At 43.2% G+C, this 22500-nt stretch overlaps 2 protein-coding genes across 5 annotated transcripts in view; one reads left to right on the top strand and one right to left on the bottom strand.

Moving 5' to 3' along the window:
* CCNE1 (cyclin E1) overlaps window positions 1-2557 on the bottom strand; it is a 17765-nt gene extending 15208 nt beyond the window's left edge. Inside the window, exons 1-2 of the mRNA XM_034425732.3 lie at window positions 2020-2557; window positions 471-522 (exon numbers count right to left, since the gene is read on the bottom strand). Coding sequence (XP_034281623.2) covers window positions 471-484 — 14 coding nt within the window. The 5' untranslated portion in view covers window positions 485-522; window positions 2020-2557. The remainder of the gene's footprint in view (window positions 1-470; window positions 523-2019) is intronic.
* The window catches only part of LOC117670518 (uncharacterized protein F13E9.13, mitochondrial-like), a 32647-nt gene continuing 12246 nt past the window's right edge, over window positions 2100-22500 (top strand). For 2 of the 4 annotated variants that reach the window (XM_087877022.1, XM_087877023.1), the window contains exons 1-4: window positions 2533-2623; window positions 4955-5030; window positions 6966-7048; window positions 12871-13051. In XM_087877022.1, the coding sequence (XP_087733148.1) occupies window positions 2555-2623; window positions 4955-5030; window positions 6966-7048; window positions 12871-13051 (409 nt within the window). In that variant the 5' untranslated portion in view covers window positions 2533-2554. Of the gene's footprint in view, window positions 2392-2488; window positions 2624-4954; window positions 5031-6965; window positions 7049-12870; window positions 13052-22500 lie in introns of those variants that run through there. The other 2 variants (XM_034425734.3, XM_034425735.3) reach the window with 2 other exon arrangements.

Here is a 22500-nt window from a genome sequence, read left to right as displayed (position 1 = left end):
AGCAGTTTAGTCTGCTGCGCCACCAAGGCTCCTAGTCCACCAAGGTTAAGACATTGGCCTAGAAACCAGGCGATGGTGAGTTCTAGTCCTAACTTATGTATGGAAGCCAGATGGGTGACTTTGGGAGAATCACCCGGAGATGGTGAGTTCTAGTCCCACCTTAGTCATAAAAGTCCACTGGGCCCCATCATTTTCTCAGCCCAACTCTCACCTCACAGGGTTGCTGTAGGGAAAATAGGAGGAGGAAGGACTCCTACTGCCTTGAGTTACTTATAAAGGAATAAAGGTGGGATAAAAGTCAAATAAAGGAAGGAAGGAGGAAAAGGAGCAACCACACTTAGCAATAAGCTGAATCTTCATGATTGAATTGGAGTCAGAAAATGTCTTTCTAATTTACTGAAGAGAGCGAAGGGCCTAGTTTCAGAAACCAAGTTTCGGAAGGGTGGAGCATAGACAAATATGCAACTCACCTCTCACCAGGCATGGTGGTTTGGAGAAATCAAGATAAGGCCCAGCCAGAAACTGAAAGGAAAAAAAAAATGGTTTGCAGATTTTTTCTTCTTCTTTACTAAATCAGTTGTAAAAGTATTGCAAGCTATTAAGGCAACTTGATTTTTTTTTAAAGAAAAAAAGGGAAGAGAAAGAACAATCATTCCTAGACGCAAAGATGCAAAGCCAGAATAGGGATTGGTGTATTTTTTTTTTAAAAGAGAGACCACTGATATGACTCTTAGCATGGCCAGAGGAAAAAAATATATATTAGGAAAGCAAAAAAAGAAAAATGGATGGCCTAACAAGAGAAGCCAGAAGCTTTTTAACAGCAAAAAACTGAAAACAAGAAAGGGAAAAACAAACCATTCAGAAACGTTGTATCCTATATTTAAAATGTGACACTTATTTATATATGTATTTAAAAAAATCAGCAAGCCTCAAGGACCATGTAAGTTCATCCACCCTCCAAAGCAATCAAAATCCCATAGGATCCCCAGATAATTAGGCACCCCAGATAAGCCCCTTCCCCCCTCCCCAAATATGGCTCAGCCACCACTCTCCCAACATGTGCCCATGACTGATGGGGCCAGCAAGACAACCCCTTCCCTGGCCTTCAAGCACTATCATATCAGACATAATAAATGCAATGGTTATAAGGGGAGGGAGGCTAGGACAGGCCCTACTATCCCCTTCCCCTCTTTTAAAGATACCTTTGCAAACACAACCCCAGAAACCCCCTCCCCCCAAATAATATGGCTCAGCCACAACTCCCCCAACATGTGCCCTGCACTGATGGTGGCTAGGAAGACCTCTCCTTCCCCAGCCTTCAATCAAAACCATATAACAAGACATACTAAAGAAATGCAATGCTTATAAGGGGAGGGGGTGGGTTAGGATAGGCCCTGCCGTTCCCCTTCCCCTCTTTATAAAGATACCTCTGCAAAGACCCCCCCATGAAGCCCCTTCTCCCAACATGGCTCAGCCAACATGTGCTGATGGTAGAGAAAAAGCCCCCTCCCCAATTATTCAAGCATAATGTATTTAATACATAAATGCAGTAATTTAAGGGAGGGGATGGCTAGGACAGGCTCTGCCATCTCCCCTTCCCCTCTTTAAAAAATACCTCTGCAATCACCTCCAAGAAGTCCCTTCTCCCCAAATATGGCTCAGCCAACATGTGCTGACAGTAGATAAGAAGCCCCCCCCCCAATTATTCAAGCATAATATATTTAATACATAAATGCAATAATTTAAGGGAGGGGGGATGGCTAGGACAGGCCCTGCCATCCCCCCTTCCCCTCTTTATAAAGATACCTCTGCAAAGACCCCCATGAAGCCCCTTCCCCCCAAATATGGCTCAGCCAATATCTGCCGGCGACTGACGGTAGATAGGAAGCCCCCCCCCTCCAATTATTCAAGCATAATATATTTAATCCATCCATGCAAATAATTTAAGGGTGGGGGGGGGTTGGATGGCTAGGACAGGCCCTGCCATCCCCCCCTCCCCTCCCCCTCTTTAAAAGATACCTCTTTTGCAAACAGCCCCCCGGAGAAGCCCCTTCCCCAATTCTGCAGGGAGGGAAGGGAGGCCCCTTCTAGGCTTGCCGGCGCTGGCGTGCGCCCCTGCGGCGTTGGCGGGCGGGCTGGCTGGCGGGCAGGAGGCAGGAAGGCGGGCTCGTCCGGGCCTGCGTTTGGGCGCCTCCTCGCAAGCGCGGCGGGTCCCCTGCGCGGCTCGCAAAGCGCGGTTTTTGGCGCACAGGGCGGGCCCAGGCCCCCGAGCGAGGGCATTTACGCAGCGCCCGCAGCCTTCCGCGGGTCTCTCCAAGGGGAACCAGCCGCGCGCGCCTCCTCTCCGCGCCGGGGCTCCGGCAGGTGGAGGGCGGAGGGACCCCCATCCAGGTGAGCGCGGGGAACCGGCCCGCACGGCTCCGGAGCGCGGGGGAGGGGGGGAAGGAGGAGGGGACCCCCCCGGGAAAGGCGGGGCTTCTGCAGAGGCGGGGCGCGGAGGAGCCAGTGCGTAAAGCTCGGGCTGAGCGCGAATAAGCAAGCGGTGGAGACTGCGATGGGGAGGTTCCTCCCGCGTTGGGCGAGCGCGCGTGGGAGCCACTTCGGGGGTGGGGAATCCCCGAAGGTGGGTGGGAGGAAACTGCGTCCACAGTTTTTTTTGGGGGGGGTGGGAATCCCGTGGAAGGGAAAAGTGGGGGAGGCTGCCAAAATGCATTCCTGGGCGCAGACTTTGGAGAGATCCCGGGTGCTCCCTTGCAATTTTTTTTTTTTCAGCAAAAATCTGAAAATTTAAAAAAAAAAGTTTTCAATGTTTTTTCCAAAAAAAAAGTTTTCAATTTTTTTGCCCCCCTCCAAAAAAAGGAAAAAATTCCGTTCAACTGGGCTTAGGAATTGCATCCTGGCAGTGATGGGATTCAGCCAGTTCGCACCACTTCGGGAGAACCGGTGGTTAACTTTCTGAGCAGTTTGGCAAGCTGGTTTGTGGAAGAAATCATTAGGGCAGAGAACCGGTTGTTAAATTACTTGAATCCCACCGCTGCACCCCCAGCCCATCTGTAGGCGGGAGATGCCAAATGGTCGCGGCATCTCATCATTTTCCCAAAATAGACCAGCGGCTCCGGGTTCCTTTTCAGGGTTGGAATGAATTGTCCTCGATATATTTAAAGGCTGCAGCTGGTATATATATTTTACTAGTCTGGTTTTTCCCCTAGCCTGAGTTAGTTTTAAAATTCAAATGTTTACTATACAGGCAATCCTTGATTTATGACCGCAATTGAGTCCCAAATTTCTGTGGTTAAGTGAGACGTTTGTTAAGTGAGTGTTGCCCCATTTTATGACCTTTCTGGCCCCAGTTGGTAAGTGAATCACTGCAGTTGATAAGTTAATAGCCCGGTTGTTAAGCAAATGTGGCTTTCTCATTAACTTTGCTTGTCAGAAGGTCACAAAAGAGGATTGCGGGACCTCAGGATACTGCAACCGTCATAAATATGAACCAGTTGCCAAGTGTCTGAATTTTGATCACATGACCTCAGGGTCATAAGTGTGAAAAATAAGACATAAGTCACTGTTTTCAATCCCGTTGTAACTTTGAATGGTCACTAAATGAACTGTTGTAAATCGAGGATTACCTGTACTGCATTCTGTCCATGACTGCTCTTCGTTAAATTACATTTAACTGACCTCCATTATTATTACCGTGTTTCTCCAAAAATAAGACCCTGTCTTATATTTTTTTTGAACCCTGAAATAAGCGCTTGGCCTTATTTTGGGGGAGGTCTTATTATTTGGGGGCGCTTGGAGCAAGATGGGGCTCCTCTTGCTATCTTACCTGATTTCCAGCTCTGCGTTTAAATATTTTCAAGGAGGGCTTATTTTTAGGGGGGGGGCTTATTTTAGCGTATGCGCTCAAAAGCTCAATTGGGCTTATTATTGGGGGATGTCTTATTTTTGGGGGAAACAGGGTTTTGGCTGGATGCATATCATCCTAAGAGCTTTGTCCAAAGGATCACTTGCTAGTGGGCTCAATAATAAAATCTGCTGATTATTTTGGGCGATAAATGACAATTACTTCTTAGATCTATTGTAATTTCATGACGGTGCATCTGGCAGAGGCAAGTGGCCAACTCTGGATGGGGTAGTGGGGAGAAATCTCGGTAGAAACAAGAGTGCTAGAAAGTTGTAAATCTTGAAAACAAGTTCTGAGTGTGCGCGGAACACATATACCCACACAAGCACACACGCACGCGTGCACCTCCCCTTTGTTTTTTGTTTTTTTTTTGTTTTGTTTAATTTTAAATATTTCATTAGTTTTAAAAGTAAAACAATGGACATTGCTCAATGTCTCTGGTTTTTAACATTTGCGTCTAAATCAAGTTAATAAGTAATCTATTCCTTAATCTATATACACATTTACATATCTGTAAATAGGAGCCTGAGTGGCGTAGGAGGCTAATGCCTCCTACTAAGGCAGCATTTAACATCCAGCTGCCTGCAATTACTGCGAGTTCAATTCTCACCAGGCTCAAGGTCGACTCAGCCTTCCATCCTTTCTAAGGTGGGTAAAATGAGGACCCGGTTTGTGGGGGCAATAAGCTGACTTTGTATAAAATATACAAAAGTATGAAGGCTATTGCTTAACGCATTGTAAGCCGCCCTGAGTCTCCGGAGAAGGGCGGCATATAAAAATAAATAAATAAATAAATATCTCCTATTTCATTATATATCAAGTATGCAGTGTTTTACTTCCTAAACAACTATGCATGTATTTAATAAACCTATATTACATTCACAAATTCAATATACATTGATATATTGATATACATTGATATATCCATGTATATCCCCTTTGTATTACTAGAGTATGTAATAATAGGAGATAAATCTCTTGCCTATATAGACCCTTTAAAGGCAGCTGGCTGGGCAGGAGTTGATATCAATGTGTTTCTCTTCTTTCCAGATGCAGAAGTTCCTGCAGCTTTTTGGGCGTCTGAAATCGGTCATCCTTGGCATGGTGCATGTCAGAGCATTGCCAGGTAAATGCCTTCTCGTTGTTGTTTCTCTTTAAAAGACATAGGAAAAATGGGGATATTACCAAGGAGCGGTGGGAAAGTAGAAGATAGTTTTCCTACTGTTCAGTAGCAATAGCACACTTCATAGTGTTTCCCAGCCCTCTCTAAGCGGTTTACAAAGTCAGCATATTGCCCCCAACAATCTGGGTCCTCATTTGACTGATCTAGGAAGGATGAGTCAACTTTGAGCCGGTGAGAATCGAACTGCTGGCAATCGGCAGAGTTAACCTGCAATACTGCATTCTAACCACTGCGCCCTCATGGCCCAGTAGACCTATTGATCTGCCTGCCTTGGTGGATGTAAAGTAAATCTCCAATAAATTTATGTCTAATATCTCTCCCAGCCAACCTGGAGTTCAAATTGGGGAATTTTTGTTTGCAAAGTATGGACAATACCACTGGATCCTTGCATTATAGTGAACGGTGCCCATTAGGTTGGTTTGCCTCAGTTTCTCCAACAAGTTTTCTTCTTCCACTGTGTTTACAGAGTAAGCCTACCTTAAAACTTACTCCCAAAGCTGTATCAACTTATATGATCTAGTATTGAAGGAAAGGAAATTCATAAATAGGATAATAATAATAATAACTTTATTGTCATTGTACGTGTATACACAGTATACCCATACAACGAAATTCACTTAACACCCAAAGACCAGGCCCAACATACATAACAATTCCCAAACACCCACACACACACACACCACAAATTCCCCGTCCCTGAACCACCCAAACATCCACACAACAGACCAAGTAATGCTGTCCAACAGCTCACTGATGGTGGCCCTTTAGTTCATTGTTGAGTGCAATTATAGCTCTGGGATAAAAACTATTCAGAAAACGTGCAATCCGAGTTTTAATTGTTCTGTATCTTCTGCCAGAAGGCAACAGTCCAAAAAGATTGTAAGCAGGATGGGAAGAGTCTCTGAGAATGTTATGCAACTTTCTCAAATAGCGAGATTCGAAGATGTCGTCCAGGGCTGGTAGCTGGAGTCCGATCATATTCTGGGCAGTTTTAATGATTCTCTGTAGAGCTTTTTTGTCCGCTACAGAGCTGCTCCCATACTATGCAAGAATGCCGTATGTCAGGACACTCTCAATGGTGGTGCGATAATAGATGCTAAGATAGATTTATCTTCTGAGCACTCTCGGTGCTTTGCCTTTATTTCTGAAGGCGGTCTACATAATATGAAATAGGGATATCATATTATGTAATATCAAATTAACTCAGTTCAGTAATACACTTGAGTGCTTTTGTACTGGAGACAAATTCCTTGTGTGTCTCACCACAATTGGCCAAATAAATAAATAAAATATAGTTTTTTTAATGCCAGAGGAAGTAATCAGCATACAAGTGACTTAAAAAAAGATGTTAGGTAATTAGAATAACAGAGTCTGGAAGGGACCTTGGAGGTCTTCTAGTCCAACCCCCTGCTTAGGCAGGAAACCCTACACCACTTCAGACAAATGGTTATCCAACATCTTCTTTAAAACTCCCAGTGTTGGAGCATTCAAAACTTCTGGAGGCAAGTTGTTCCACTGATTAATTGTTCTAACTGTCAGGAAATTTCTCCTTAGTTCTAAGTTGCTTCTCTCCTTGATTAGTTTCCACCCATTGCTTCTTGTCTTGTTTTCAGGTGCTTTGGAGAACAGCTTGACTCCCTCTTCTTTGTGGCAACCCCTGAGATATCGGAACACTGCTATCATGTCACCCCTAGTCCTTCTTTTCATCAAACTAGACATACCCAGTTCCTGCAACTGTTCTTTATATATTTTATCCTCAAGTCCCCTAATCATTTTTGTTGCTCTTCCCAATTCCCTTTGTTTGATTCCTTTTTGAATAGACTTGTCTTTGAGTATGGCAAAGTTTAATGAGCGCAATTGTCTATATCATCTTTGCAGGGTCACCATGTGGTACATTGCCTTTGGCTCAGATCATTGAAGAAGCCTGTGGAGAGGCTGAAATGTATAGGGCTGCTGGCGTCGTAAGTCCTTTCTTTTACTTTCTTTCCTGTTTTTGAATGTTCTTAGTTCTTAATCTTAGTTCTTCTATAGATGTGAGTGCAAAGCATTCAGGATAACAAAGCTTGACTGATTTGAGTTGGTTTGGAAGCTATGCAGGGCTAGATAGCATCGTGATTAGATTGGGGGTTACCAACATATCTTGTGATTCAGCAGTTGAAAGAATGTTTAAAAATCATTCTAGAAAAAGACATTGGCAAACCATGCTTGCAGTGCTGCTAACAATACACATGGACATCTTACATGAAGTCACTGGAAGTTGAACATCTGGAAGTTCAGCGGTTCGAATCCCTAGTGCCGCATATTGGAGTGAGCTCCCGTTACTTGTCCCAGCTTCTGCCAACCTAGCAGTTCGAAAGCACATAAAAAATGCAAGTAGAAAAGTAGGGACCATCTTTGGTGGGAAGGTAACAGCGTTCCGTGCGCCTTCAGCGTTGGGGGCGGTGCTCATCTCCGTTTCAAAGCCGAAGAGCCAGCGCTGTCCAAAGACGTCTCCGTGGTCATGTGACCAGCATGACTCAATGCCAAAGGCGCACGGAACGCTGTTCCCACCAAAGGTGGTCCCTCTTTTTTTATTTGCATTTTTTACGTGCTTTCAAACTGCTAGGTTGGCAGAAGTTGGGACAAGTAACGGGAGCTCACCCCGTTACACGGCACTAGGGATTTGAACTGCTGAACTGCCAATTTATTTCAGTATGAGACACCTGTAATTTGCAGACTTGGGATGCAAGTCCATTATTCTTAATATTCCCCCCAACTCTGTTCTGTTTAACATTTAGCTTTATGTTCTGACCTAGGCTTCCTGAGTCATTAAAAAACACCAGTAGTCCCCAAAACCTCTTTTATTGCAACAGCTGTGAATTCTGTTCATTCACAGATGAGTCCCAATTAGTTATAAAGAGTCCTTCGGGATAATCACCCACCTTTATCTCCCTTGACACACTGCCAAAGACCTAATTGGCAAAGCCACACGGATCCAGAATCAAACAGAGCTTCAGGCTTTAAGCTGAATTGAATGAACAAATGTTGCTTCCTGCAAAGGTCCATGTGCCTTTGCTTCTGATTAAGCCTTATGGGAGGGGCCAATCATCTCCCAACCCTACTCCCGAGTCGTCCCTTTTGTTTTAGCTGTTCTTGCCTTTTGGCAGTTCTGCGCATGTGCGCACTGGGAATAGGCTCCTCCTGTTCTTCTGCCTCGCTGATGTCTGACTCTGGAGGCTCTGGAGGCAGTACATACCTCCCAGATGGCCCTTTCTCTGCCTCCGACGCAGAGCCCTTTTTTTTTTTTTAAATTTGATTTATATGCCGCCCTTCTCTGGAGACTCAGGGCGGCTTACAATGCGTTAAGCAATAGCCTTCATACTTTTGTATATTTATACAAAGTCAGCTTATTGCCCCCACAAACTGGGTCCTCATTTAACCTACCTTAGAAAGGATGGAAGACTGAGTCAATCTTGAGCCTGGTAAGATTCGAACCTGCAGTAATTGCAGGCAGCTGTATTAATAACAGGGTGCTTTAAACCACTGTACTACCAAGGCTCTTCTACCAAGCCCTTGTCCGAGCCTTCCCCAGACTCCTCACTGTCCGACTCTGCTGCCAGCTCCGCAGGCTGCTGGCGGATCACAACACTTTCTGGAGAACTCAAAAACTTGCCTTCAATTTTATCACATTTTAGTTGATAACCATTTCTTTTTGCAGCGATCCTGGGCTCTTTCCTAGCCTCTATTTGGGATAAGGAGTGCTGAAACTGAAATAGAAAAATAACTAGCCCCCCCCAAAAAATAAATCACATGTGCATCATGCTTCTTTTTTTTTTTTTAAGAGTGTGCAGACATGACTGATGAAAGCACATCTTCAGTTTTTCTTTTTAAGGTGCCTCGTTTGATGCATTAGTGATTCTTTTTAAAAAGAACGTAATAAATATGGAAGATTTATAATGTTGGAGCGCATAAATGAAAACAAGTGAATGCTCAGACATGATGCCATCTGTGCTGAAAAATTATAGCTGCTCTGTGCTTGTTTTGCCAAACACAATCAAAATTGCCATGACAAGATTATATGCGGTGACAGATCCCAAGGAGTTTAGAGCTCTCTCAGTTTTGCCAGTTTCTGATATTGTTGTTCTAAAAGGAATGGGATGTGTGTGTGTGTGTGTGTGTGTGGAAAGACAGTGGCATTTTTATAGAATTACTAATATTTGTCAGTAAAATATCTGTAACTCATCATTAATGTTACTGGAGAATCCATAACTCAAAATGTCGGTGATGTATCGTCCCTAAACATTTTTATTCAATCCTAATTCTTCCTTTGAAATTTACCCATAGTGTAAAGAGAAAGGATTACTATTAGTGAAAATGGCAGCTATAATTCAAGACCAACAGAGTTTAACCTCTTCTTTGGGAAAAATCAAGCGATATAATTAAGTGTCGATGGGTTGAAGTGTACAATCTTTATGAATTGTTTGTGGCTACTTCTTTAGATCAGATTAACAGTGTTGGAAGGGATCTTGTAAGTCCAACCCCCTGCCCAAGTAGGAGACCCTGCACCATTTCTGACAAATGGCAGTCCAATCTCTTCTTGAAAGCCTCCAGTGATGAAGCTCCCACAACTTCTGAAGGCAAACTGTTCCATTGGTTGATTGCTCTCACTGTCAGAAAATTTCTCCTTATTAGGTTGAATCTCTTCTTGATCAGTTTCCATCCATTATTCCTTGTCTGGCCTTCAGGTGCCTTGGAAAACAGCTTGACCCCCTCCTCTCTTTGGCAGCCCCTCAAATATTGGAGTACTGCTATCCTGTCTCCCCTGGTCCTTCTCTTCACTAGACTAGCCATGCCCAGTTCCTGCAACCGTTCTTCGTATGTTTTAGCCTCCAGTCCCCTAATCATCCTGGTTGCTCTTCTTTGCACTTTTTCTAGAGTCTCAACGTCTTTTTTATAGTGTGGTGACCAAAACTGGATGCAGTATTCTAGGTGTGGTCTTACTAAGGCTTTAGAGAGTGGTATTAGGACCTCACTTGATCTTGATTGTATCCCTCTGTTAATGCAGTTTAGGATTGCATTGGCTTTTTTGGCAGCCGCTGCACACCGCTGGCTCATATTTAGCTGGTTGTCCACTAAGACTCTAAGATCCTTCTCACAGTCACTGCTATTAAGCCTGTTTTCCCCCAATCTATATGTGTACTTTTGTTTTTTCTTGCCCAAGTGTAAGACTTTACTTTTCTCTACATTGAATTTCGTTTTGTTAGATAGATTTGTAAAAGATGTGGCTGACATAAGCGTTGGTGTGTTGAACTTCACTATGTTTATACATTGATTGTGACTACTTGTGTAAAAGTTACATTTTTGAAGATGAGGATTACTGATGACATTTGGGTTAAATATGCTGCTTTTCTCTGATCGGGACACAGACACTAATATGATATCTCTCTCTATCTAATATTACCTTAATATCTTAAGTCTGTTGTTAGTATTATTTTCAATTCATTAATAGTGATACTAACCTCCAAAGCTCTATTATTGAGTTCCTCTATGAAAATGTTACAGAATACAGAATAAGAGAGTTGGAAGGAGTCTTGGAGGTCTCTAGTCCACCCTCCTGCTCAAGCAGAGACCCTATACCATTCCAGACATTCCAGCTATCCAATCTCTTCTTAAAAATCTCTACTGATGGAGCACCCATATTTAAGGGCAATCTTCCTTTCTTCTTATGCTTGATTTAAAGCTGAAGAGGAGAACAGAAGAAGTTCTACGCCCCATGATTCTTGACATGCGATAGTTAATTTTCCCCCCCAAATCAGACATGATTTGACTAAAATAATTCAGGGAGCTTTCCATTAATAGTTTTCTTGTTATTCCTGAACTGGGAAATAATTGGGAAATGCATTAGGATCTTAAACCAGGGAAGATAGATGAAGATTCCAAATTCTTTTTACCTATTTCTGAAACCAGCAACCATCGTTTCCCAGTTCATACATCACGAAGAAGTTTAGCTAATTGAGAACTTCAGAGGTTAATTATTACATGCTCGAAAGGAAGAATGAGAAAAAGCAACGTGCACAAGTCAAAAAAAAAAAACTTGTTCACATTAAGTCTTTATTAAGACCTTATTAAGTTAGGATGTGATCCTTCAAACACAGCCAGCAAATATATGAGATATATAGGATATATGAGATGGTGGAAGGAAGGCTGCTGAACAGGGAGCTGAGTGGCTGTTTTCATTTTAGCAAGTGTTTGAAACATATTGGGAAAATATCCTTCTCCATCATCTTGTAAGCTTTTGCTGCTAACTTCTACGAGTTCTCCTACATAGAGACCTAGAAGTCTTCGTATTTACGCCAGCGAGAAGCATTAATCCAGAAGCTTAACCACATACACCCAAGTGGATGATGTGTCTTTTTGTGTGACTTTTACTAGCCAAAGCAGAGTTTCCAGAGAGTTGCTTTAGGCTTCTGAGTAGACAGATAAATATAGTCCTCAACTTACAGCCGGTTTTCCTAAATGCGCTTTTCCAGGAGGCCACTGGACTCTCTTGTTTGTTCTTTGAAGACGTTTCGCTTCTCATTCAAGAAACAGCAAAAACGTCATCAAAAAAGCATGTTCTTTCTGGGCCAACTGAGAAAGCTCAAACTGCCCAAGGAGCTGCTGATCCAGTTCTACAGAGGAATTACTGAGTCTGTCATCTCCATCTGTATAACTGTCTGGTTTGGTTCTGCAACCCAACAAGACAGACACAGACTTCAATGGATAATTAGAACTACAGAAAAAACAATTGCCACTAACCTGCCTTCCATTGAGAACCACTTACTTCACGAGTCAAAAAGAGGGCTGTGAAAATATTTACAGACCCCTTGCATAAACTGTTTCAACTCCTACCCTCAAAACGACACTATAGAGCACTGTACACCAGAACAAGTAGACACAAGAACAGTTTCTTCCCGAATGCCATCACTCTGCTAAACAAATAATTCCCTCAACACTGTCAAACTAGTTACTAAGTCTGCATTACTATTAATTTTCTCACCGTTCCCATCACCCATCTCCTTCCACTTATGACTGTATGAGTGTAACTTTGTTGCTTGTATCCTTACGATTTATATTGATATTGTTTCCTGATTGCTTATTTGTACCCTACGACTATCATTAAGTGTTGTACCTTATGATTCTTGATGAACGTATCTTTTATTTTGTGTACACTGAGAGCGTATGCACCAAAGACAAATTCCTTGTGTGTCCAATCACTCTTGGCTAATAAAAAATTCTATCTATTCTAAGAAGCTTCTTCAGCGCTTCTATTCCCCACCATCCAATCAGAGCTGAAGAAGCTTCTTGGATGAGAAGCGAAACGTCTTCAAAGGAAAAAAAATACAAGAAAGTCCAGTGGCCTCCTGAAAAATCACATTTGGGACAACCATGACCTGCATGACTGAGAATCTCTACAGACTTTACAGCTGGTTTCTTAGCAACCATTCAAAGTTATGACAGACCCCTCCAAAAAGAACTTGCAATCCAGTTCGGCAACCAGCTTGCATTTTCAACCATTTGCAGCATCAGTGGTCCCATGACTACAATTGATTATGTTTTTGGCCAAAAACGGCTTTGCTTTAAAGACTGTGGCATTTGCTTAACAACCACGCATTCACTCAACAAGCAGGCTCCATTACGGTCATAAGTCAGGGAGTACCTGTCCTGTCCTATCTGCTTCGTAGTAGTTCTGATTCCTTTTTTCTCCGGCCGTTTTCCGAAGCTCTTCTGACTTGAATAGTGTCTTCTGCATTTATTCCCACAGGACGGCTTGATTGTTGAAAATATGCATGACCGGCCTTACACATTCGACGTTGGTGCAGAGGTTACAGCAGCTATGGCGGTGATTTGTGCCTCAGTAAAACAGGCGTGTCCCACGCTCCCCCTTGGGGTTCAGATACTATGTGCTGCAAATCAGCAAGCTTTAGCTGTTGCCCTTGCTTCAGGTAAGTGAAGGAACCTTCTTCTTTTTCTTCTTCTTCTCCTCCTTCCTTCCTTCCTTCCTCCTCCTCCTCCTCTCCTCCTCCTCTTTCTTCTCCTTCTCCTTTATTAGTTTATAATATAAAATACAAAAGCAAATAATAGGAAAAATAAGGGAGAGGAAAGGGTAGGGAAAAGTGCAGAAAAAAAGGGGGAAAAGAAAGAAAAGCTGTTGATTTTCAACTCCCTTTGGTGCAGTAGAATATTTTCCCTGAAAATAAGACCCTGTCTTATTTATTTATTTATTTTGAACCCTGAAATAAGCCCTTGGCCTTATTGCCATGCGCTCAAAAGCCCGATTGGGCTTATTATCAGGGGATGTCTTATTTTGGGGGAAACAGGGTAATAGCATCAAACCTCAACTTTTTACTTGTACATAATAATATAAACTAGCCATTTCTATAACAAACCTATCTAATCGGTAAAATCCAAAATCAAAGTTTCATTTTTTCCCCACCTCAAGCACCATAGACACCTTCTGACTGTGCAGCTGTGTGTCACATGGGCTGTGCAACATGGGAGTACGAATGTAGCCACCTCCTGGAACATCGCTGTTCTGTCTAAAGGTGCAACTGCTTTAAAAGAGTTGCAGACCAGTGCTTCGCTTCAAAGCACCTTTTGGAGACTGAATCTTGCTCAGTCTTAATCCTGGCTGTCCCAGTGGCCATCTTAGTCCCAGCACCATGTGGGTCGTTAAGCAGGAAGAGGCAGGAATTCTGGGTAAGGAGAAGGAGGGGATGGGAGGGCAGGTAGGCCTGAGAAGGCCTCAGGCATGTGATGGGGAACATGGGCAGACCAACATAGGTGTTGTGTCCTGTCGGCCACCGGCCCCTCCAGCAGCCAAATCAGAGGAGGAGGAGGGGTGGGAGTTGGGGTCAGCATCAAGGCAACCTGAGAGCTCTGAGTGGGAAGAAGGAATGGAGCTGTCAGAGAGAAAGAGACAGAGATGGAGCCTTGGCTGTCTGTCAGCCCTCAGATGGAGAATCAACAGCCCCCAGGTCTGGAGGTGGCTGATGAGGAAGAGGAGGAACAGCTGAGTCCAGTGCCTGACACGCAGATGCGCAGAAGGCAGAGGAGAGGAGAGCAGTGGAAATCTATGGGCCGGTCCTTGGGACAGAAGAGCCACCGCTGCTAGTGAAGCCCCTACCCTAGCTCTGGGGATAAAAGGTAGGGGTCGGAGATGAATAGATGTGGCAGACAACTATTCATCTTCCGGCTGGAGAGACTTGTTATCCTGTGTTGAGAGAGAAACTTTTAGCCGGGACTGCTGGCGCTCCTAATAAAGGAATCTTTGAGTTCACTTGAGAGAGTTTGTCGTGCTTGGGGAGTTGGCTTAGAACAATAGGCATGGGCTGTGTGCTGTGGACAGGTGGGCGTTACAGAGCATGGATGAGGTGTGCTGTGGGATATGACATCCCTGGAGTCTCATACTCTTGTGGGGCTCCTTGGAAGAAAAAACAGAGGCGACTAACGGGAGCGACTTGTGACATTCCGTGCCATCTTCCGGAATTTCCAATGTTCCGCAAAAAAAAAAACCATCCACAGAAGTGCATTCATTTGCTTAATGATCACAGCATTTGCTTATTGGCTGCTGTGTTCACTTAATGACTGCCACAAAAAACAACCTTGTAAAATTGGATCCAGTCACGTAGGATTGAAATGTCTTTGCTTTTGGGAAGTGGACAGAGAAGGTCACAAATGGTAACCTTACGAGTCCACAGCAATGACCGCAACTTTGTGGACAGGTCATAAGCCTTCCTCCTTGTTCAGCATCGTTGTAATGTTGAACGGTCACTGAACGAAGTGGTCGTAACTCGAAGGAGGAGGAGAGAAGCAACCTGACACTGAGGAGAAACTTCCTAACAGTGAGGACAATTAATCAGTGGAACAGAAGTTGCCTTCAGAAGTTATGGATGCTCCATCACTGGAGGTTTTGAAGAAGAGACTGGACAACCGTTTGTCTGAAATGGTATAGGGTTTCCTGCTTCAGCAGTGGGGGTGGACTAGAAGACCTCCAAGGTCCCTTTCAGCTCTATTCTGATTCTGAATATCTCTTAATGTGTGTTTTATCTTTCTCACCTGGAGGGGGAAAGAGTTGACTGATCTCAACCGATGATGGAAACTTGTGATTTCATAAATACTGCCTGGATTTATTTATTTTTTACTGTGTGTTTCCTTAGAAGTGCTTCCTATGACTCAAATGCTTCTCATTATGGCTTTTATGGAGCAGTTGCTTTGCTTCAAGCATGGTACACAAGAGAGACGCAAGCAGGGTCATTTTTCATTTCCTAACCTTTGTTTTTCTACCACTGTGGTCTCTTTTTTTATTATTATTTCCAGCAAAAAAAAAAAATCCATTAAGGAATGACAGATGGAATAGCTACAAAGTTGTATTTATTATTGCTGTTTGTCTTGTTTCTTCTACCCTCCCTTCTTCTTCTTCTTCTTCTTCTTCCGGAGCCCTTTTTATTTTTCAGCACAACAAAAGCAATTCACTTAAAATAATATATCAACTTTGTCCCGAGAAAGACACAAGTTGCAACACATTTTGCTGTCTTTTCATGAAATAAATTACGCTATAGCACCAACTTGAGAGCCCCGACTTTCTCTCTGTGATTATTTAATGCTCGTTTTCCCAGCCTCTGTATTCTCCTGATGTTGGCATAATTCCTAACTTTACAGAAAAAAAAAAATCAGAGAACAAAATCAGCTCTAGGAGCACACAGTTCAAAGGCCTGGATTAGGCCATCAGCTTTCTGAGCCCTACTCCTCCTTCCCTTTTGCACACGCTTTGCACAACTTTCGTTGGTGCGGAGTTTTATGAGCGGCAGATTGAAAGCTCAGCGTAAATAAGTCTTATCGGGACATCAAAGTTACTTTCTTCTTGGTGCATTTCAGAGCTGACCGCGGATAATATTAACATGAGTGCTACTTGTGATGTAATGGAGCTCTTTACTTCCTTTGAGGATGGAAAATAATTAGGGGAACCGAAGGCATTATGGTAGTCTTCAATTTACAACCACGATTAAGCCAGTAATTGGTTTCAATTTAATTTGCTACTGGTTCGCTCGTGCGTACATGTGATGCTTCTGCACATGCGCAGAAGCGTCTGGGTGGGTGGGCGGAACCTGACGACGACGACGCTACCAGTTTGTCTGAGCCGAGGCAAACCGGTAGCAACCCACCAGTGAATTAAGCCCAAAATTTATCTCGTGAAGTGAAAAAAATTCTTAAACAAATTTGTCCTGTCTTACGACTTTACTTGTCCCCGTTGTTAATAGCACTAGCACTTAGACTTATATACCGCTTCACGGTGCTTTTACAGCCCTCTCTAAGCGGTTTACAGAGTCAGCCTCTTGCCCCCAACAATCCGGGTCCTCATTTTACCCACCTCAGAAGGACGGAAGGCTGAGTCAACCTTGAGCCATTGAGAATTGAACTGCTGACAGTCGGCAGAATTAGTCTGCAATGCTGCATTCTAACCACCGCACTACCAAGGGAAGGAGGGAGGAATAGCAATAGGAATAGCTCCTGAATCTCATATACCGCGTCACAGTGCTTTACAGCCCCTCTCTAAGCGGTTTACAGAGTCAGCCTATTTTCCCCCAACAATCTGGGTCCTCATTTTACCCACCTTGGAAGGATGGAAGGCTGAGTCAACCTTGAGCCTGGTGAGATTTGAACTGCCAAATTGCAGGCAGTCGGGAGAAGTAACCTGCAGTACTGCACTCTAACCACTGCACCCCCGTGGCTTAAGTTGAATCACTGCCGTTGTTAAATTAGTCACATGGTTGTTAAGTGAATCTGGCTTCCCCGTTAACTTTGCTGGTCAGAAGGTCACAAAATGACCCCTGAACACTGCAAACGTCCTGAAGATGAGTCCGTTGACAAGCATCTGAATGTCAAATCATGTGACCATCGGGGATGCTGCAATGGCCATAAGGGTGAAAGAATGGTCCTATTTTCAGTGCTGTAGTAACTTCAAACGGTCGCTAAGTGAACTGTTGTAAGTCAAGAACTACTTGTATTTTGCAAGTACAGGTAGCAATAACACTTAGACTTATATACCGCTTCACAGTGCTTTACAGCTGTCTAAGCGGTTTACACAGTCAGCATTTTGCCCCCAACAATCTGGGTCCTCAGTTTACCAACCTTAGGTAGTCCTTGACTCGCAATCAATTGCTTAGTCTCTCAGCCTTCCATCCTTCCGAGGTCGGTAAAATGAGGACCCAGATAGTTTATTTATTTATTTATTGAATTTATATACCGCCCTTCTCCCCGAAGGGACTCAGAGCGGTGAACAGCCGAAAATTAAAATAACATACAATATAAAAGTTAAGATGACTAAAAATAAATTCAATTAATCGGCCCCCAAATTATTGCCCCCAATTAGTTGGGGGCAATAGGCTGACTCTGTAAACCGCTTAGGGCAATAAAGCACAGTGAAGCGGTATATAAATCTAAGGTTATTGCCCTTCCTTCCTTCCTTCCTTCCTTCCTTCCTTCCTTCCTTCCTTCCTTCCTTCCTTCCTTCCTTCCCATTGTGGTACAGTGGTTAGAATGCAGTATTGCAGACTGATTCTGCCCACAGCCAGGAGATCGATCCAGACTGGCTCCAGGTTGACTCAGCCTTCCGTCCTTCCGAGGTCGGTAAAATGAGCCAGATAGTTGGGGGCAATAGGCTGACTCTATAAACCGCTTAGGGCAATAAAGCACAGTGAAGCGGTATATAAATCTAAAGCTATTGCCCTCCCTCCCTCCCTCCCTCCCTCCCTTCCTTCCTTCCTTCCTTCCTTCCTTCCATTGTGGCACAGTGGTTAGAATGCAGTATTGCAGATTGACTCTGCCCACAGCCAGGAGATCGATCCAGACCGGCTCCAGGTTGACTCAGCCTTCAATCCTTCCAAGATCGGTAAAATTGAAGACCCAAATTGTTGGGGGCAATGTGCTGACTCTGTAAACCACTTAGAGAGGGCTGTAAGTACCATGAAGCAGTATATAAGTCTAAGTGCTTATTGTTATTCCAAGTTATAAAGATTCCTCTGAAAACCTGATGACCCAGTTCTGGAGTTCAGACATCTGTACCCACACATGCACATAGGATCATATGACCGCATTTCATTATAACCTGATATAACCTGTCCAGTGAGGTGGACTTTGGTACAGATAGACTTTTTAGCCTTTGTGTCTTTGTAAAAGGGGAACAATAAATCACCAACCTTTTTCACAGGGTTATTGTAGGGCCGATGGAAATACGTTGTGTTTAGCGCTTCGGAAAACTCTGCCTTTGAAGGCACCATGCCAGTAAGACATCCTTTGTCGAAGCAATAATTAGATTTTAATTTGCTTTTGGTGCATTTCAGACAGAAAGGATGACTGCGTGTTTTAATGAAGCCGACTTTCTTTATGGCTGGAGCATTAATAATCAAAAAATTCTACCCACAGAGCCTTGGCTGGCACAGTGAATTAAAATTTAAGCGTTTCATTTGTACGGTATACGGCGTATGTATAAAAAATGATTAATATTGAGGAGCTATATTACTTTTATACATTTTTTTTAAATGTATCTTGATGTTGACTGTGACGGATGAATTGTCCATTATACCTAACATCTGTTCTTTAGCTTCGGCACTACTTTTTCTATTGCATTTTGTTTTCAGAAACGCTAATGCCATTTTTTCCCCCCCTTTAGCGTTGCAGATGATTGCGTCGCTTTACTTAAACAATTAGGCACTTCAGTCAATAAGCAGAATTGATTAGGCAGCAGATACGTCTTCATATTAAAATGCACTTTATAACTCGGCTGTTTTGTTTTCTCTCATATTCTTCTTATAATTTTTTAAAAGACTTTAAATACAAATGCTCTTTTTTAAAAAAAACAACCTAGGAATGGCTTTTCATATTCATTTACTCTGAATTAAGGTGACTTCTGAATATTTTTCTCCCTATTTGTGTACTTTCTAGTACAGGTACCTTACTCCTCAACATACAACAATTCACTTAGTAACCATTCAAAGTTACAATGGCACTGAAAAAAGCGAGTTTTGACCGTTTTTCACACTTACGACCATTGCAACATCCCCATGGTCATGTGATCAACATCCCCATGGTCATGTGATCAACATCCCCATGGTCATGTGAATCACTTGGCAACTGACTCATATTTATGACAGTTACAATGTCCCGGGGTCATGTGATCCCCTTTTACGACCTTCTGACAAGCAAAGTCAATGGGGAAGCCAGATTCACTTAACAACCGCATTACTAATTTAAGAACTGCAGTGATTCACTTAACAACTGTGGAAAGAAAGGTTGTAAAATGGGGTAAAATTCACTGAACAAATATCTCACTTAGCAACAGAAATTTTGGGTTCAATTGTGGTTGTAAATCAACGAATACCTGTAGCTTTGAAACATACAAAGATTTCTAAAACTTCCGGTGCCATGGGATTCCATGGGGGTTGGACTAGAAGACCTCCAAGGTCCCTTCTGAATAAAGTGATCAATCCTACAGTCAGGAAGAGTAGGAACAGAAATAAAGGAGCTCATAAGGATGGACAGCTGTTATACAATTACTGCACTGGCAAGCAGTTTGGGGGGGGGGCGCAGATCCCTGCAACCTATTCTCTTTCTTGATTTGAGGGATGCCTATAAAGAACAGTCATTTGTCTTTAATATCAAATGTTCCGTATTTCACTGGCTTATCCAGAAGTGTGTTTCCTCTTGATTTTTTTCCCCCCTTGTTTCTGAGCGGGAACACAGTTGAGCGTTTCTCCTGGGTCTGGAACCGTTTGCCAAGCTGTCTTCCCAACTGTTTCATTATTAACAGGTGTACCATGTGTTTTTCAGCAGTGCATAATTTCCTGCGCAGAGTTCCCGATTTAATTAACCACATCTGTTTGAGGCTGCGTAGAAGGGTGTGCGTTATTGACTTGCGGACTATTTCTGGCATCGGTAAAGATACAGCTGTAAACGTCTTCTGCTCGGCAGCTATTATTTTGATTATCTTCTTGATAGGGCTCAAAAGCACTCGGGTCCCATTTCTTAGAAACACGTTCGTTCGTTCTTCCTCCTCCTCCTCCTCTTCTCCGTTTCTTTCCTATCTGATGTTGTAATTGAAAAATTACACCATGTTACATTGAAGTCAAAAGCCGATACTTGTATCTTCTAATGCTCTGCAGCTGGTAATCTAGTTTATAGATTATGCCTGCATTGTGATCATCATCTAAAGTCACCAGTTTCATTTCATCTAGTTTAGGGCACATGCGTGGAAGGCGCACACATGAAGTGAGTATGTGTGCGCTCGGCGAACCGGTGGTAAAAATCATTTGCAACCCACTTCTGACTTAGGACCACAATCGGGATTAGAATTTTGGTCGCTAAACAATGTGGTCGTTAAGTGAATCATCACATGACCAGATCCGATGTTATGATAATTTCTACTATGGACATTAAGGGACCAGCCGTGGGGATTACGGGAATCGGCATCATTCAGTAAAGCACAAGCTTGTTAAGCGAATCTGGCTAAACCAGTTTTGCTTGTTGGAAGTCAGCTTTGAAGGTTGCAGGTTGGGATCACATGACCCACAAGACACTGCCATCCAAATTGCGATCGCATGACCATCGGGGTGGGGCAGTGGCTGTAACTTCAGGCCAGAAGTCACTGAGGCCATTGTAACCTCGAACCATTGCAAAATGAACGGTTGTAAGTCAAGGTCTACCTGTAATGATGAAGGCACCAGACTACAAACTGGGAGACTCTGAGCTTTAGTCCCACCAGGGGTGAAATGCTCCCGGTTCGGACCGGATCGCCTGATCCGGTAGCGATGGCGGCGGGTGGTTCGGAGAACCGGGAGCAAAAATCCCTGCCCTCCCCCATGCCCAGCTGAGCCGCGCGATCATCAGAGGCTTTTTTTATTATTATTATTTTTAAAAGCATTTTTTCTACAACCTCTTCGGCCGAAAAAATGCTTTTAAAAGTTAAAAAAAAAAAAAGCCTCTGATGATCGGGTGGCTCAGCTGGGATCGTCAGAGGCTTTTAAAAGCATTTTTTCTACAATCTCTTCGGCCAAAGAGGTTGTAGAAAAAATGTTTTTAAAAGAAAAAGAAAGCCTCCGACGATCAGGCAACTCAGCCGGGATCGTCAGAGGCTTTTAAAAGCATTTTTTCTACAATCTTTTCGGCCAAATAGGTTGTAGAAAAAATGTTTTTAAAAGAAAAAAAAAGACTCTGACGATCAGGCAACTCAGCCGGGATTGTCAGAGCCTTTTAAAAGCATTTTTTCTACAATCTCTTCGGCCAAAGAGGTTGTAGAAAAAATGTTTTTAAAAGAAAAAAAAAGCCTCTGACGATCAGGCAACTCAGCCGGGATCGTCAGAGGCTTTTAAAAGCATATTTTCAGCCGAAGAGATTGTAAAAAAATGGTTTTAAAAGTAAAAAAAAAAAAAAAAGTTGGCCATGCTCACTCAGTCACATTACCCCCCCCAACCCACATTTCACCACTGAGTCCCACCTTAAAGATAAAGTCAGCTGGATGGCCTTGGGCCAGTCACACACACTCAGCCCCAGGAAAAAGGCAAGGGCAAAACCACTTCTGAAAACCTTGCCAAGAAAACAGCAGGGACTTGAAAACAGCAGAGACTCGGATTGAAGTCGCCCTAGGCCAAAACGGATTTAAAAGCGCCATAAATAAATAAATTCATCGATGATCCTAAGAGTTTCCAGTAATCAAATGAGACTGCTGGGCCTACAGTACACCAAGGCCTCCCTTTCTTTGAAACCTGACAGTGTAAAGTGTTGTGCTAAAGAGCAACTTTTTAGCAAAGTAAAACAGCAAGCTGTTGTTCATACAAGCTGCTGAAAAAGGAGACACCTGGCTTGTTAAATTGGGTGACGCCAGATACATTCCTGAATAGCCTTCGCTACTGGAAAAAAAAAATCTCCTTGTGCTACAAAATTTCTCTTTTGTTTCAGGGACCACTCTTGAATTTGTATCCTTGAAACACAGCCTGGTCCCGTTTGTTTTGCAAAGGTCTTCCTTTTGGGGTGTTCTTTTAAAATTATACGCAGAATTGCGAGGTTACCACATGCATTCTTAAAACAACCTAACGTGGTAAGAGATGGGAGGAGAGGAAGAAGAAAAGAGGAGGAAGGAGGAGGAGAACAAAGAAGAAAGGAAGAAGAAGAAAGGAAGAAGGGGAAGAAGAGGAAAAAGAAGAAGGGGAAGAAGAAGAAGGGGAAGAAGAGGAAGAAGAAGAAGAAAAAAGGGAAGAAGAAGAAGAGAAGAAGAAAGAAGAAGGGGGAAGAAGAAGAGGGGGAAGAAGAAAGAAGAAGAAAGAAGGGGAAGAAGAAGAAGGAAGAAGAGGAAGAAGAAGAAGGGAAGAAGAAGAAGAAGAAGAAGAAGAAGAAGAAGAAG

This window comes from Pantherophis guttatus, chromosome 11 (genome assembly GCF_059756535.1).
Source record: "Pantherophis guttatus breed Tessera chromosome 11, ASM5975653v1, whole genome shotgun sequence".
NCBI classification, from domain to species: domain Eukaryota; kingdom Metazoa; phylum Chordata; class Lepidosauria; order Squamata; family Colubridae; genus Pantherophis; species Pantherophis guttatus.
This window is presented reverse-complemented; position numbering and strand designations above follow the sequence as displayed.